Raw genomic sequence first — 17,310 nt, forward strand, 5'->3', positions numbered from 1 at the left:
GATGAGACTGTTTGATTCACTGGTCCATTTCCAGCTGGTGCACTGATGCTTGTCTCTGTACCATTAAACTGGAGAACAAAGCTGACATTGTTGTTGACTTTATTCCACTGCAGAGTGATGCTGGTTTCATTTTGTCCTGATGATATGAGGTTTTGTGCATTTGAAGGAGCTAAATGGAAAAATGAGAAAATAAAGTAAGTTTCAAAAATTCTTCAAAATTGATTTCTCACTAGTTAAAAACAGTAAAAAATTATACTGTTGAATTATTATCAGTAGTTTGTGACAACATTGTATTGCAGTTTAAATCAATTGATTATCTTACCAGTGACTGCAGTAATGCTGACTCCACTGCTTCTGACGTTCTCAAACACAGAGTAGAGAGTGAATGTGTATTGAGTTCCAGCAGTGAGAGATGAGACTGTTTGATTCACTGGTCCATTTCCAGCTGGTGCACTGATGCTTGTCTCTGTACCATTAAACTGGAGAACAAAGCTGACATTGTTGTTGACTTTATTCCACTGCAGAGTGATGCTGGTTTCATTTTGTCCTGATGATATGAGGTTTTGTGCATTTGAAGGAGCTAAATGGAAAAATGAGAAAATAAAGTAAGTTTCAAAAATTCTTCAAAATTGATTTCTCACTAGTTAAAAACAGTCAAAAATTATACTGTTGAATTATTATCAGTAGTTTGTGAAAACATTGTATTGCAGTTTAAATCAAGTGATTATCTTACCAGTGACTGCAGTAATGCTGACTCCACTGCTTCTGACGTTCTCAAACACAGAGTAGAGAGTGAATGTGTATTGAGTTCCAGCAGTGAGAGATGAGACTGTTTGATTCACTGGTCCATTTCCAGCTGGTGCACTGATGCTTGTCTCTGTACCATTAAACTGGAGAACAAAGCTGACATTGTTGTTGACTTTATTCCACTGCAGAGTGATGCTGGTTTCATTTTGTCCTGATGATATGAGGTTTTGTGCATTTGAAGGAGCTAAATGGAAAAATGAGAAAATAAAGTAAGTTTCAAAAATTCTTCAAAATTGATTTCTCACTAGTTAAAAACAGTCAAAAATTATACTGTTGAATTATTATCAGTAGTTTGTGAATACATTGTATTGCAGTTTAAATCAATTGATTAACTTACCAGTGACTGCAGTAATGCTGACTCCACTGCTTCTGACGTTCTCAAACACAGAGTAGAGAGTGAATGTGTATTGAGTTGCAGCAGTGAGAGATGAGACTGTTTGATTCACTGGTCCATTTCCAGCTGGTGCACTGATGCTTGTCTCTGTACCATTAAACTGGAGAACAAAGCTGACATTGTTGTTGACTTTATTCCACTGCAGAGTGATGCTGGTTTCATTTTGTCCTGATGATATGAGGTTTTGTGCATTTGAAGGAGCTAAATGGAAAAATGAGAAAATAAAGTAAGTTTCAAAAATTCTTCAAAATGGATTTCTCACTAGTTAAAAACAGTAAAAAATTATAATGTTGAATTATTATCAGTATTTTGTGAAAACATTGTATTGCAGTTTAAATCAATTGATTATCTTACCAGTGACTGCAGTAATGCTGACTCCACTGCTTCTGACGTTCTCAAACACAGAGTAGAGAGTGAATGTGTATTGAGTTCCAGCAGTGAGAGATGAGACTGTCTGATTCACTGGTCCATTTCCAGCTGGTGCACTGATACTTGTCTCTGTACCATTAAACTGGAGAACAAAGCTGACATTGTTGTTGACTTTATTCCACTGCAGAGTGATGCTGGTTTCATTTTGTCCTGATGATATGAGGTTTTGTGCATTTGAAGGAGCTAAATGGAAAAATGAGAAAATAAAGTAAGTTTCAAAAATTCTTCAAAATGGATTTCTCACTAGTTAAAAACAGTAAAAAATTATAATGTTGAATTATTATCAGTATTTTTTGAAGATACTGTATTGCAGTTTAAATCAATTGATTAACTCACCAGTGACTGCAGTAATGCTGACTCCACTGCTTCTGACGTTCTCAAACACAGAGTAGAGAGTGAATGTGTATTGAGTTCCAGCAGTGAGAGATGAGACTGTTTGATTCACTGGTCCATTTCCAGCTGGTGCACTGATGCTTGTCTCTGTACCATTAAACTGGAGAACAAAGCTGACATTGTTGTCGACTTTATTCCACTGCAGAGTGATGCTGGTTTCATTTTGTCCTGATGATATGAGGTTTTGTGCATTTGAAGGAGCTAAATGGAAAAATGAGAAAATAAAGTAAGTTTCAAAAATTCTTCAAAATTGATTTCTCACTAGTTAAAAACAGTCAAAAATTATACTGTTGAATTATTATCAGTAGTTTGTGAAAACATTGTATTGCAGTTTAAATCAATTGATCATCTTACCAGTGACTGCAGTAATGCTGACTCCACTGCTTCTGACGTTCTCAAACACAGAGTAGAGAGTGAATGTGTATTGAGTTCCAGCAGTGAGAGATGAGACTGTTTGATTCACTGGTCCATTTCCAGCTGGTGCACTGATGCTTGTCTCTGTACCATTAAACTGGAGAACAAAGCTGACATTGTTGTTGACTTTATTCCACTGCAGAGTGATGCTGGTTTCATTTTGTCCTGATGATATGAGGTTTTGTGCATTTGAAGGAGCTAAACGGAAAAATGAGAAAATAAAGTAAGTTTCAAAAATTCTTCAAAATGGATTTCTCACTAGTTAAAAACAGTAAAAAATTATAATGTTGAATTATTATCAGTATTTTTTGAAAATACTGTATTGCAGTTTAAATCAATTGATTAACTCACCAGTGACTGCAGTAATGCTGACTCCACTGCTTCTGACGTTCTCAAACACAGAGTAGAGAGTGAATGTGTATTGAGTTCCAGCAGTGAGAGATGAGACTGTTTGATTCACTGGTCCATTTCCAGCTGGTGCACTGATGCTTGTCTCTGTACCATTAAACTGGAGAACAAAGCTGACATTGTTGTTGACTTTATTCCACTGCAGAGTGATGCTGGTTTCATTTTGTCCTGGTGATATGAGGTTTTGTGCATTTGAAGGAGCTAAATGGAAAAATGAGAAAATAAAGTAAGTTTCAAAAATTCTTCAAAATTGATTTCTCACTAGTTAAAAACAGTAAAAAATTATAATGTTGAATTATTATCAGTATTTTGTGAAAATATTGTATTGCAGTTTAAATCAATTGATTAACTTACCAGTGACTGCAGTAATGCTGACTCCACTGCTTCTGACGTTCTCAAACACAGAGTAGAGAGTGAATGTGTATTGAGTTCCAGCAGTGAGAGATGAGACTGTTTGATTCACTGGTCCATTTCCAGCTGGTGCACTGATGCTTGTCTCTGTACCATTAAACTGGAGAACAAAGCTGACATTGTTGTTGACTTTATTCCACTGCAGAGTGATGCTGGTTTCATTTTGTCCTGATGATATGAGGTTTTGTGCATTTGAAGGAGCTAAATGGAAAAATGAGAAAATAAAGTAAGTTTCAAAAATTCTTCAAAATTGATTTCTCACTAGTTAAAAACAGTCAAAAATTATACTGTTGAATTATTATCAGTAGTTTGTGAAAACATTGTATTGCAGTTTAAATCAATTGATTAACTTACCAGTGACTGCAGTAATGCTGACTCCACTGCTTCTGACGTTCTCAAACACAGAGTAGAGAGTGAATGTGTATTGAGTTGCAGCAGTGAGAGATGAGACTGTTTGATTCACTGGTCCATTTCCAGCTGGTGCACTGATGCTTGTCTCTGTACCATTAAACTGGAGAACAAAGCTGACATTGTTGTTGACTTTATTCCACTGCAGAGTGATGCTGGTTTCATTTTGTCCTGATGATATGAGGTTTTGTGCATTTGAAGGAGCTAAATGGAAAAATGAGAAAATAAAGTAAGTTTCAAAAATTCTTCAAAATGGATTTCTCACTAGTTAAAAACAGTAAAAAATTATAATGTTGAATTATTATCAGTATTTTTTGAAGATACTGTATTTCAGTTTAAATCAATTGATTAACTCACCAGTGACTGCAGTAATGCTGACTCCACTGCTTCTGACGTTCTCAAACACAGAGTAGAGAGTGAATGTGTATTGAGTTCCAGCAGTGAGAGATGAGACTGTTTGATTCACTGGTCCATTTCCAGCTGGTGCACTGATGCTTGTCTCTGTACCATTAAACTGGAGAACAAAGCTGACATTGTTGTTGACTTTATTCCACTGCAGAGTGATGCTGGTTTCCGTTTGTCCTGTTAGACTGAACATTACTGTCATGGCAGAAATCATAGAAAGTCACAACATTTATTTTGCCCATTAATGATTTCAAAGACAATGCAGTAAAAAGTAAGCAATTCTTTGAAGTATTGACTGACATAACCATTTAAGTTAAAATACACTTTTGAATCAGTTTTTAATTTACACTTGTACCTAAGTTCTTGCCACTTGCATACTCACAGCAGATGATATTCCTCATTAATAATAATTTAAGACATGTGGTTAGTGCCTTTATTTTTATATAATCTTATATAATAAAATCTGTATACTGTATTTTCACTATATTTAGCTGGGATCTTGGCTTCGCATAAACAAAAAGTAACAACAATAAGTACATTTTTAAATTTTTTTATGCAGAACTTAACATCTATGTAGGATGTGAGAGTAGAAATTAGATCTATTACTTGTCGTAAAACAGATTGATGAAAAGCTGTTGGAGCACAATTCATCCAACCATCGTCCTGAGTCACTGAAATTTGCAGCAACACACTGCTCATTTCCAGAGTCTGGTTGCCCAGTGGCCCAGAATTGAAACAGAGAGTCACTCCCATCAGACCACACCTTTTGCCGATACAGACCAATCCACACAAAGCTTCCATTTGCTGTGACTTTGATCTTGTCATTTTCTGTCTGATTTCGTATACTGTAAGAAGGCATGCAGAACTTTGAATACAGAGTTTAAACAATAGACATCTAAGCATCTAACATATAGTTTCACACACTTATTTTTCATCACTTATGTATCTTATTATGTTCTTTTGGAAACATAGTACCTTATGTGACAATTCAAGGATTTAGTGACACACTGAAAGTTAAACACTTTATGATAAATTAATTTTAATAATTCAACATTTACATCTTGTAGGTAAAGAGACATCATTGAATGTGTAGTGCAACCTCAATTGAAATGAATGAAAAGGCCATCGTGTCTGCATCTCATTTTCATGACTTCATAATCTTAGAAACTAATATTATTTCTTGTAGTCGTCAATAGCGATGGATGAATCCTGTACCTGGGTAGATCAACATAATTGTTCCTGCAGAAACTCTGAGCATCAGTCCAGTTCATAGGCAAATTAACCTTAACAAAAGATTCTTGACCATTTATTGTACCTGGAAATATATGGAAGAAGAGAAGAAATACAACATGTCAGAATGGATATCTGTAAAATCTCTAATAAGTGTTGTGTTCATTGAGAAAAAAAAGTGATCTAATTATAGATGTTTTCACAATTGTGGCGAAAAAACATTTCTTGTGCAAACCATCAAAAATATTATGTATAATTCTTATAAACTTACCATTATAGCACACAAAGTTTAGGATGTCGTCACACTCACGGTCATCCCATGTACCATTGTATGGACTCCCACTTAAAAGTGCCACACAGTATTGCTGTCCATAAAGATTGTCAGGCTCATTAGCGTACCAGTTTCTAAATGTTGTCTCTCCTTGACCGTAGAAGCTGCTGTCATTTAGGGACCATCTCCAACTGTTTTCCAGGTCATCATGGAGACCTATCCATGCCTTATCTGTTCAAAAAGATGTTCATTAAATAAAAACAAGACTTTTCAATTCAGAAATAACCACAAACTGTTGTTCTTCTTTAACAAGCCAAAGTATATAATTTTTTAATTTTATGTAATCCATTTAGATTTCTCAAGATGTTGGGAGTTTGTTTTATATGTATAGTCATATATGTTACATTTATAACACTAGTTTTAAGAGCTTACTTGTGTTTGTTGCAATGCTTCTGACAGCATTAACGTCAGCTGTGCTTTCTATGGTGGCCAGGTCAGTGTAGACATCTCTGCAGTGGCTCTGTGCCTCCGTCCAGTTCAGTGAGGTGCTCACATAGTAGTACTGATGAGTTTGACCAAATGTACCATTAACCAGCGCTCCTGAAATAAAGCATTGTCTTTTATTTTGGTAGTGTTCAATTTAACATTACTGTAAGGTTTCACAGAACTTTGTTCGCCTTTGTGACATTTTTGTTTGGCAGCAACTTTTAAGCAAAAAACAAACAAACAATCAAATAAAATAAATCAAAAATCTCTTTGCAAAGTGCTATTATTGATTCATATTGTTAATATATAGATATTATCATGAATTTATAGCTTTCATCTTTTCTTTTGTATTCATGCTTACCCTTTTGTTCAGTGACAAAATCTTAACTTAAATAAAATACACTCTACAGGAGAACAACATTCACAACTGTTTTTTTCTCCCCCCCCCCATATTTAGGGTTTATACAAAAATCCCTGTGTATATAGGTTTCTGGAGCTGTAATTGTTCAGAACAAACAAAAGTACAAACAGGATTAATCAAAAAGATGCACCAACCTATCAACACAAAGATGATCACCGTATAATCCATGAGTTACAACTAAGAAAAGATGAACAACAGTGTAATTAGTTACATTATTAGCTCATTCAGCCATATTTTGGAATGGATAAATAAAGTGGATATAGATTGTTCTTACCACTATTTTAACTCCCCGTACTTCAGATGTTTCTAAGTGTGCATGCTGCTTAGCACTAACCTGTCAAAAAACTTGTTTAAAGTCTTACCATTGCTCAGTGAGTATTTAAAGATAATGTGAACAGCATAGATAAGATTTAAGGAAGTAAAAGAGAATTCTTTGTGCTGAATCGCTCCATGCCAGTAACAGAAAGTAAAATCTAAAAACATCTAGCCTTATTCTTTACTGCACTGGTCACAGGAAATACAATTTCTTTCCAAAGCAAAGTGTACACATTTTTTGCATATCCAGTGTATCTTTAGAAATATATTTAATTTGAAAATTGGTGGCCTGTTTGATACTTATTTTACCTGCTGTATCACTGGTTGACTTTTATGAATGCTTTGAGTAGCTTTTATCATGAATGTTTAAATGGATTAACATTGCTTCACTACATTTTCACTGAAAAGCATCAAAAATTGCATAAGCAGAGTCATTTTGCAGTTATTTTGCTCATTCTTTTGCCACAAATTCCTAAAGATTTTGTTTTGTGCTTTCAGTCTAATTTTGTGGGAATTAAATTCTTTAATTTTTAGTGTATTCTACTGTAAAATGAGTTTTAAGAGGAAGAACTTGTTAACAGGAGCAATGGCACTGCCTAACTGAACACATGGGAACTTTTGTTTTTAGTATGATAAAATCTAACGTCCTGCATTTTTGCTCCACTCCACTTCACAGTAATTGTCAAATGGTGTCATTCATCATCCTTTTGTCCTTTTAAAGATTAGCCGATTCCTCCATACCTTGCCTGATTGCTCAGCTATAGTTGTGGGAAACACCGGGCATATCTATACTGTCAGAAATTGCTCTGAGTCTGGAGGACTTTGCTTGCCACTGTCACTTGCCTGCCAACTCTTGGATGTGCTTCTCTCTATTCAGCCTGGAGCTTGCCTTACCCTTCCTCTGCACCGGTTGAGTTTCTAATAAACCTCTTAAACCTGTTTGCAAAGGAATCTGGTTGTTCATGAACATCCAGATTTATTGGCAGTCTTCAACTTCGTTTCACCATAGATAGAATCTGCTTATATCTATACTGGGGGGCGACCGTGGCGCTGGGGGTTGGGAAGCGCATATGTAACCGGAAGGTTGCCGGTCGTTGTGTCCTTGGGCGCGATATGGCAGCCTCGCTTCTGTCAGTCTGCCCCAGGGCAGCTGTGGCTACAACTGTAGCTTTCCTCCACCAGTGTGTGAATGTGAGAGTGAATGAATGATGTAATTGTAAAGCGCTTTGGGTGCCTTGAAAAGCGCTATATAAATCCAATCCGTTAATATACTGTCATGGATCACTGGCACAAAAACACTACTCATGTGAATTTGACTGATAAAGTGGTACCATGTAAAATGATCGTTACATTTCACTTGTACCCTGTCTCCCAAATGTTTGCAGACCTTCTGATAGCTGTGCAGATTTTACTTTCAAGTTTGTATTTTTTAAAAATCCAACTTTTGTGTAGGAAGTCTTGCTGTTTTTGTACACTACATTTAGAAATGCAAACCAATCACTATGGGAACTAAACACAAGACAGAGACTCTGAAGTGCAAAACATCAGTCTCTGCCATGGTTTGAACATTACTCTTTTGCAGTGTGCAACAGTCAGGAACTAGTTTGCCTTTCCCATCTCTATTAGCAACACCGTTCTGTAGTATTTTAAATGGTTAAAGTACATTTTAAAATGTATTACCTCAATATCATAAAAGCACAGTCAGAAAAAAGACAAACAAAACTATTATTGCAAACAAGAATGATCTGACTGACAGAAAGATCTTTCATGTTCTTCTACATCCAAAATCTATATTAGAATTGTGGAAAAATAAAAAATTGAAGTGGTTCCAGTGACTCATTCCAAGTCCAAACCTCAACCCAGCTGGGTCCTCAGTAAAGGTTGAAGTAAAATATGTTATATCATTACTATGTCTAAGAAAAAGAAACACTCCAAATGCCTCTGTTGGTATGCTGTCAAGGTTTATCAGTGCACAGCTACTGCTGGACTCTTTAAAGAGCATTCTTGCGTGTATAGCAATGCAAAAGTATAACAAAATGTTCTGTAACTTGGCACCGGTATCAGGACAGAAAAATCTAAAACATTTTTTCTGCCTTATCTTTTTTTGCTTCACTGCTTTCATACAATGACAGTTTGTTCAAGGTCAACCTCTATTGTCCCTGTGTCTAGCCTTTTTTAGGTCACATGACATAGGGCTGTGTTATTTCTTTATGCAGTAACAGGTTCCTTCTGGGTAAAATATGTAGTCACAAGCAGTTCTCAATCCTACAAGAATAAAGCAGGTTATTTAGTCTTTGTGTGACATGGCATCTTACAAGGCATCTGTTTAGGATAACTAACAGGCTTCTCCAGCTCACCTGTGGCAAAAAGATAGACTAAACTCTTGTACATGTCTATAATTCTGCCACACCAGCTGTACAACATCATAGACTATGGTGGTGGGACATTAAACACTTCTAACACTTCATGATAGGAAGTGGCACTGGACAACCAGTACAAATACACTGGAAACTTCAGGTTATTTGCCCACCCATGGTCCTTGGAAGAACCTTTGCTTTGTTTCCCTCTTCAACATAGAAGTGGGCTTTAGGGCGGGACAGTTGATTGGTTGATTGATCACATTGGTGTCATTATGAACATAAACTAATGTTAAGTCTATTAGCCGCAACCGACCAACCACATGACGTCACGTTTAAAACTTTTACTTTACGCACTTATTTCTAAATTCAGCTTTACAGACAGAGTTACATCTATGTCCGTTTTTGAGAGCAGGGATGAGTGGTGTAAATTAGCTTTTATGTGTATAGCTTTTCATGTCCCCTTTAAACAGGAATTATTCTTACAAATATATGTATATCTGTCTTTAATCTTATATTTTTACATATAATATTTAAACTAAAAAAAGATTCCAGGAGATTAATATTTTTGTTTATAACCTTTCAAAATCCAACATGTTTCTCCGTAATGTACTCTAAACTTTGAGTATTAATGAAGCAAAACATCTGACCAGTGATGAATAGACTTTATGACACAAGAAGAAGCAAAACTCAGCACATTGTAGACGGGATGAGAGACGGTCAAAATCAAACAGGAAACACACAGAGTGAGACACATGGACTTTACACTGGGACCCTGGGAGAAACAGACATGGCTACACGCTACTATATGCAATAATATAGAGATTTCGGACCTACCATTCATTAGCTTAAATATCAGACAACATGTATGCATCAACATCAACTCCTCTTAGCACGGTGGGCGTTTCTAAAAGTCTTCTTTAATCCCATGCAAACGTACACCCACCTGACATACTACAGAACAATAATAAGATCACCTTTCCAGATTGGAGTTGTAAAAGAATTAAATACTTGGAACATATATTTGATGGAACAGACTTTATTCTGTTTGACAGATTAGTTATGCAGTATGGGATTAACAAGATATGATTTTTAGAATATCAACAAATAAAATCTTTAGTAAAAAAGAAATGTAAGCCTAATCACAGTCAAATTGCAAATCCCAGCAAGTGTGGAGTAATTCTTTAATTTCCCAAATTACTGTTCAAAATATACAGGACACTCTCCAAAACAGATGAATCAATATCCCTTCCTATTGCAAAATGAGTCAGTTTTCATTCAAAAGATCAATGGTGTATGATAAATTACCCACAGTGGTTATTTGTAGTCAGTGGTTAAAAGTAACTGTGTCAACATTTCATAGCTCTGAGTTCATAAACAGAAAACTAAAAGCCCTGGGGTAGTCTGTTTGTTGTGCCTCTAAATCTTCAATAGTGGAATCTGTACCTGGCTAGATGACCATTATTCTCACTGCAGAAACTCTGAGCAGTACTCATATAAGAATTTGTATTTTTTGCAATGCTTCTGACAGCATCAAGGTCAGCTGTGTTCTATGGTCACCAGGTCAGCGTATCTCTGTCCATCTGTCCAATTCAGTGAGGTGCTCACAAAGTGGTACTGATGAGTTTGGCTCGAGACATCACTAACCAATGCTCCTAAAATAATCAGTTCAGTTTCAGAGGTTTTGTGGTAGGATTTCACAAAACTTTTCTGCATGAACACCCCTGTAACGGAAGCCCTCCTGGTGTCTACCCTGTTCCTGCTGATAAAAACAAAGCGGGAATAGCCTCGCAAGCCTGTTGTCCTACCAGCTACACCTGTTCAGGTCCTCTCTAGATTAGTGGACTTGGTAAACAGCTGGGTTAAATTTATTGGCTTGGAAGCCAGGGGTGTAACCTGTAAGAGCAATTCACACTAATGTAGATTTATACTCAATCACTTGAATTATATTTATCTAATTAACCTACCTTGAGCTGATCTTTGTGAGGAGAATGGTTGGAAAGGGAATGGGAGCAACCATGCTTGAATATGCGCTTTCTCTGTATTCTGTGTTGAGTGGAAATCAAAAACTTTGCAAAACTTTGCAGAGAAAAAGCTATAGAGAGGAAAAAATACAAGACCAATTTGTATTGTCACAATTTGGGCAGTGGCTGATCCCTCTGGTGCCTCTGCTGGAATTTCCAACAGTTAAGTTTTTAGACCCAATCTTCTGGATCTGATTACACCAACTGTATACTGCAGTTTTGTAAGGAGATATTTACTGATTATTGTGATTATTTACACTTGTCAAAGTTTTCTTACATATTTACACATTTACACATGTACTTACACCAAAAAGGACAAGTCTGTCTCCTAATCAATTCTGTGTTGACTGATAATTGACTATATTATACTTTCACAGAATTGTGCAACATGAATGCGCACCCTTAAACAGGACTGAATTAAATGTCTGAAACATAAACCATTTTCCCAGATGTAGCCAGGTAGAAATGAAAGACAACTGACCTTTGAGCACGAGGATGATCAGTGCACAATCCATGAGTGAAAAGTTTAGAAAGGCACAGTGTATTAATTTATCCATTGCAAAGTTTTTTAAACTTTATCCTTTATTGTACATTTATTGTACATATTCACTTACTGTATATAATGTTCTCTTTTTGCACAGTCTAGGAGTGTTTCAGGGCACATTCACTGTGTGTTGTACTCGTATAACTATGCATGTGACAAATAAAGAATCTTGAATCTTGTAGTCCAAGGAATGACTACATTTCAGATGGCTCATCTTTCAGTGTTTTGCTGTTGTTTAACAGTGCTTACTGATAATTTTAAAAGAGGTTTCCCATAGATCAGAATAAAATTTAAGATAAAAGTAAGTAAAACAGACCCATCTTTGGCAAATATTTTGGTGTGGATGGATTGCAGGTTCTTTCATAACTAGCCTGGATCTATTTGTATATTTCCCTTTGGCTCAGGTTAAATAAGATAGAGCTCTGCTTGTACTCTCTCAGACCATAGAGAACAGTGAAGCTTATAACCAAATTCCCAACCAATTTAATAGACAATGGCAAAGTGGTGACACATCTAAATCATGACCTCTTCTACTGTTAAGGTACAAAGGATAAAGATGTACAATGCTCTTTCCCAACTATACCCCCAAAAAAGAATTTATTTATTTATTTTTGATTCTGTTTAGGGAAAGTAATTAAAAACATAATTTTTCTATAACAGTACAGATCCAGTCACTTAATCTCACGTCTTCTCCTCTGGTGTCATGGCTGAACAGGCTTAACCTTGAGGAATGAAAACTGTGGCAATAATCCATATCGTCTGAAAAACTAGATTGGGACAACAACAATAAAAAACGTCACCCACGCACATAATAGAGAAAATGTTAATGTTACCACTAGACAAAAAATTCTAAAGACTATTTAAAAGTAAATTTTAGGAAGCTGATAAAAAAGAAAAGCAAACACAGGGAAATCTCACCTCCTTCATCTTATCCTGTATATCCAAGTCTGACAGCTGAACAAATGACCTTAATTTGATCTTCATTCCAACAACATAATCTGTTCACATAAATAAAAACAAGTTACTTGAAATAATAACATGAAATAGTCAGTGTGACTTCAGTACAGTACACAAAAGCTATACTATACCTACATGACCCATTCCAATTTGATGTTACAGATATTATTATTTATGAAAAATTTATTTAGAAGAAATTCGGAGAAAAATTTCTAGTATTCAAATGCCTCTTTGTTTACCGAGAACATTTTTATCTGACATTTTATTATGACATTTTCTACATAACAGTGTCTTCTTTCATTTTAATATTAGGATTAATATTAGGATTAAATTTAAACTAATTCCTAGTGTTTAAAATCTGGCCAAATGAATCCAAACACATGACACATAATGAAGTAAATTAAGCACTGGATAAAAATATGAAATTCATCTCATCAGACACAAATATTTTTTAATAAAAACTAAATATAATACAAAATAATAACAAAAAATATAAACACTTACTAGGTCCTTTGTAGAAAGCAGAGTTTATTGTGTGTTCACACAGAAAAATAAAGAAAAAAATAAACATTTAAAATTAAATAAATATTTCTTTGACATGTCTGTAAATCAAACATTGCACTGCATTAATGAATCAAATGAAAAATCAAAAGAACAATACTAAAGGATCAGGATGGTTAAAGACACGGATGAGCGGCTGAAGGAAGAAGTGTTACAGAAAGGAAATTAAAACCCACAAAAATAGTAATTTTCCTTTAATTTATCATACATTTAATTCAGTTTGAATGATTGCTGATTGTACCTTTTACCAAGTACATCAAGAAATACTGAATTACAAAAACTTAATCATACAAAAGCATATATTATGATCTGCAAAATCACAGCAATTGTCCTCAGAGGTAGACGAGAGCTTTTTGCTTCACTACTGTAGTGTCCCTAACACTATTTTTGAAACATATTAACTCACCAGTGACTGCAGTAAGTTCACAAATACTTTAGAATCGATTTTTTACTAGTTAACAAGCCTAATGTTTGACCTATTTTTCATTTTAATCATTAACTTGTTAAAAAATTGCAATGCAGTTCGAAAATATTGATTAACTCACCAGTGACTGCAGTAATGCTGACTCCACTGCTTCTGACGTTCTCAAACACAGAGTAGAGCGTGAATGTGTATTGAGTTCCAGCAGTGAGAGATGAGACTGTTTGATTCACTGGTCCATTTCCAGCTGGTGCACTGATGTTTGTCTCTGTACCATTAAACTGGAGAACAAAGCTGACATTGTTGTTGACTTTATTCCACTGCAGAGTGATGCTGGTTTCATTTTGTCCTGATGATATGAGGTTTTGTGCATTTGAAGGAGCTAAATGGAAAAATGAGAAAAAGTAAGTTTCAAAAATTCTTCAAAATTGATTTCTCACTAGTTAAAAACAGTAAAAAATTATACTGTTGAATTATTATCAGAATTTTTTGAAAATACTGTATTGCAGTTTAAATCAATTGATTAACTCACCAGTGACTGCAGTAATGGTGACTCCACTGCTTCTGACGTTCTCAAACACAGAGTAGAGAGTGAATGTGTATTGAGTTCCAGCAGTGAGAGATGAGACTGTTTGATTCACTGGTCCATTTCCAGCTGGTGCACTGATGCTTGTCTCTGTACCATTAAACTGGAGAATAAAGCTGACATTGTTGTTGACTTTATTCCACTGCAGAGTGATGCTGGTTTCATTTTGTCCTGATGATATGAGGTTTTGTGCATTTGAAGGAGCTAAATGGAAAAATGAGAAAATAAAGTAAGTTTCAAAAATTCTTCAAAATTGATTTCTCCCTAGTTAAAAACAGCAACAAATTATACTGTTGAATTATTATCAGAATTTTTTGAAAATACTGTATTGCAGTTTAAATTAATTGATTAACTCACCAGTGACTGCAGTAATGGTGACTCCACTGCTTCTGACGTTCTCAAACACAGAGTAGAGAGTGAATGTGTATTGAGTTCCAGCAGTGAGAGATGAGACTGTTTGATTCACTGGTCCATTTCCAGCTGGTGCACTGATGTTTGTCTCTGTACCATTAAACTGGAGAACAAAGCTGACATTGTTGTTGACTTTATTCCACTGCAGAGTGATGCTGGTTTCATTTTGTCCTGATGATATGAGGTTTTGTGCATTTGAAGGAGCTAAATGGAAAAATGAGAAAAAGTAAGTTTCAAAAATTCTTCAAAATTGATTTCTCACTAGTTAAAAACAGTAAAAAATTATACTGTTGAATTATTATCAGAATTTTTTGAAAATACTGTATTGCAGTTTAAATCAATTGATTAACTCACCAGTGACTGCAGTAATGGTGACTCCACTGCTTCTGACGTTCTCAAACACAGAGTAGAGAGTGAATGTGTATTGAGTTCCAGCAGTGAGAGATGAGACTGTGTGATTTTCTGGTCCATTTCCAGCTGGTGCACTGATGTTTGTCTCTGTACCATTAAACTCGAGAATAAAGCTGACATTGTTGTTGACTTTATTCCACTGCAGAGTGATGCTGGTTTCATTTTGTCCTGATGATATGAGGTTTTGTGCATTTGAAGGAGCTAAATGGAAAAATGAGAAAATAAAGTAAGTTTCAAAAATTCTTCAAAATTGATTTCTCACTAGTTAAAAACAGCAACAAATTATACTGTTGAATTATTATCAGAATTTTTTTGAAAATACTGTATTGCAGTTTAAATCAATTGATTAACTCACCAGTGACTGCAGTAATGCTGACTCCACTGCTTCTGATGTTCTCAAACACAGAGTAGAGAGTGAATGTGTATTGAGTTCCAGCAGTGAGAGATGAGACTGTTTGATTCACTGGTCCATTTCCAGCTGGTGCACTGATGTTTGTCTCTGTACCATTAAACTGGAGAACAAAGCTGACATTGTTGTTGACTTTATTCCACTGCAGAGTGATGCTGGTTTCATTTTGTCCTGATGATATGAGGTTTTGTGCATTTGAAGGAGCTAAATGGAAAAATGAGAAAATAAAGTAAGTTTCAAAAATTCTTCAAAATTGATTTCTCACTAGTTAAAAACAGTCAAAAATTATACTGTTGAATTATTATCAGAATTTTTTGAAAATACTGTATTGCAGTTTAAATCAATTGATTAACTCACCAGTGACTGCAGTAATGCTGACTCCACTGCTTCTGATGTTCTCAAACACAGAGTAGAGAGTGAATGTGTATTGAGTTCCAGCAGTGAGAGATGAGACTGTGTGATTCACTGGTCTATTTCTAGCTGGTGCACTGATGTTTGTCTCTGTACCATTAAACTGGAGAACAAAGCTGACATTGTTGTTGACTTTATTCCACTGCAGAGTGATGCTGGTTTCATTTTGTCCTAATGACCTGAAGGTTTCTGCCTTTGGAGGAACTGAGACCGAAAAAAACAAAACAACTAAGCGTTTCTTTTAAATCAATTAACTTCTCATTAGATATTGAAATACTAGAATATTAGAATACAAAAATAAAAAGATATCCATGATTTTTATTTTTAATTGTTCTTTGCCTGTTCTCTGTGTTTGCCCCTTCCCATATGTGCGTAACATTAACTTTAAATGCCCTTTGAGAGATAAGTGGAAATTTGGATGAATGTTGCATCACTGTAGATGAAACGGATCAAATAGTCCTTGATATGAGCTTAGCAACAGTGATGTTGATGAATAAACACTGTGGAACATTTCTCTGCAGTAGGCAGATTTGCTTTGATGGTTTAAGAACAATTTTCCAATAATATAGTTTTATGTGTAGTGATTTATCTTTAGATTGTAGTATCACTTCTTTCTATTAACGAAATATTTCAAAAAATAAAAATAAAAAAATCCGGTACCACTCAATATTATTAGATGTTTATCTTTCTTTCACCATCCTTGAGCTTTACTATTTTTAAATTTAAAAGTAAAAGAGAATGCAGTTGCGAGAGAAAATTCAAGAAAAATAAAGAATTGACCAATGACCAGAAAACAATAGCAGTTTTGTAATTTAAATATAATTTACTGGTCTGAGTGGCTTATGTTATGAAGACAATACTGCAAGCCTCTTTTTTAAATAAAGAGAGGCTTTAGAGCCGTTTACAAAACAGTGTAGTACAATATTTACAGTTTTGTCTGAATGCTTAAACCCTAACTGTGATTCCTGTAGCACAATCTCTAAAACTATTCAGACTTATAGCAAAACCACTCACTGAGTTTGCAAAACTAAAAGCACAAAAACTGCTTTGCACTCAGTTTGCAATTTTGTAACACACACTTTGCAAAACTGTAGGCACAATTCACTGCACAACACTCAATTACCAAATTTCCAACACACTCCTAGCAAAAGTATACACATGTATGGCTATCATTAACACTAATTTGCCAACTGTCTGGCACACTTTCACATGTGAAAACTTCTTTAGATAATTAGTTCACTTTGCAATCAGCCTAAGCACTATAATACAGGTAAGCTGTGTGTGCGGAGTACAATGGAGGGAGCAGAAAGAGTGAGAAGTAGAGGAGGCCAAGGAAGAGGATGTGGAGGTGAAGAAGTAGGATGAAGAGGACGACAAGGACAAGGAGGAGCAAGAGGAAGACGAGGAGGGGGGAGAGGAAGATGAG

General features: G+C 35.3%; 1 protein-coding gene across 1 annotated transcript; it reads right to left on the minus strand.

The window, feature by feature from the left end:
- Positions 1–5,091: 5,091 nt before the first annotated feature.
- On the minus strand, positions 5,092–6,816 carry LOC145426069 (lithostathine-like). Its single transcript, XM_080299621.1, has 5 exons — positions 6,752–6,816; positions 6,612–6,654; positions 6,003–6,170; positions 5,571–5,801; positions 5,092–5,384 (listed from the first exon to the last, which is right to left on the minus strand). The coding sequence occupies exons 2-5, from the start codon at positions 6,643–6,645 to the stop codon at positions 5,230–5,232; spliced, it is 588 nt and encodes a 195-aa protein (XP_080155747.1). The 5' UTR covers positions 6,646–6,654; positions 6,752–6,816; the 3' UTR covers positions 5,092–5,229.
- Positions 6,817–17,310: the final 10,494 nt, after the last annotated feature.

Source organism: Astatotilapia calliptera, chromosome 3 (assembly GCF_964374335.1).
Source record: "Astatotilapia calliptera chromosome 3, fAstCal68.1, whole genome shotgun sequence".
Classification (NCBI taxonomy): domain Eukaryota; kingdom Metazoa; phylum Chordata; class Actinopteri; order Cichliformes; family Cichlidae; genus Astatotilapia; species Astatotilapia calliptera.

Excerpts from the sequence above, each read along its gene's own strand:
- LOC145426069 (XM_080299621.1), bottom strand. The coding sequence starts at position 6,645 with ATGGATTATACGGTGATCATCTTTGTGTTGATAG. Across the intron at positions 6,171-6,611 it reads GATCATCTTTGTGTTGATAG|GAGCGCTGGTTAATGGTACA; the intron begins GTTGGTGCATCT and ends GCTTTATTTCAG. Across the intron at positions 5,385-5,570 it reads AAACTTTGTGTGCTATAATG|GTACAATAAATGGTCAAGAA; the intron begins GTAAGTTTATAA and ends ATATATTTCCAG.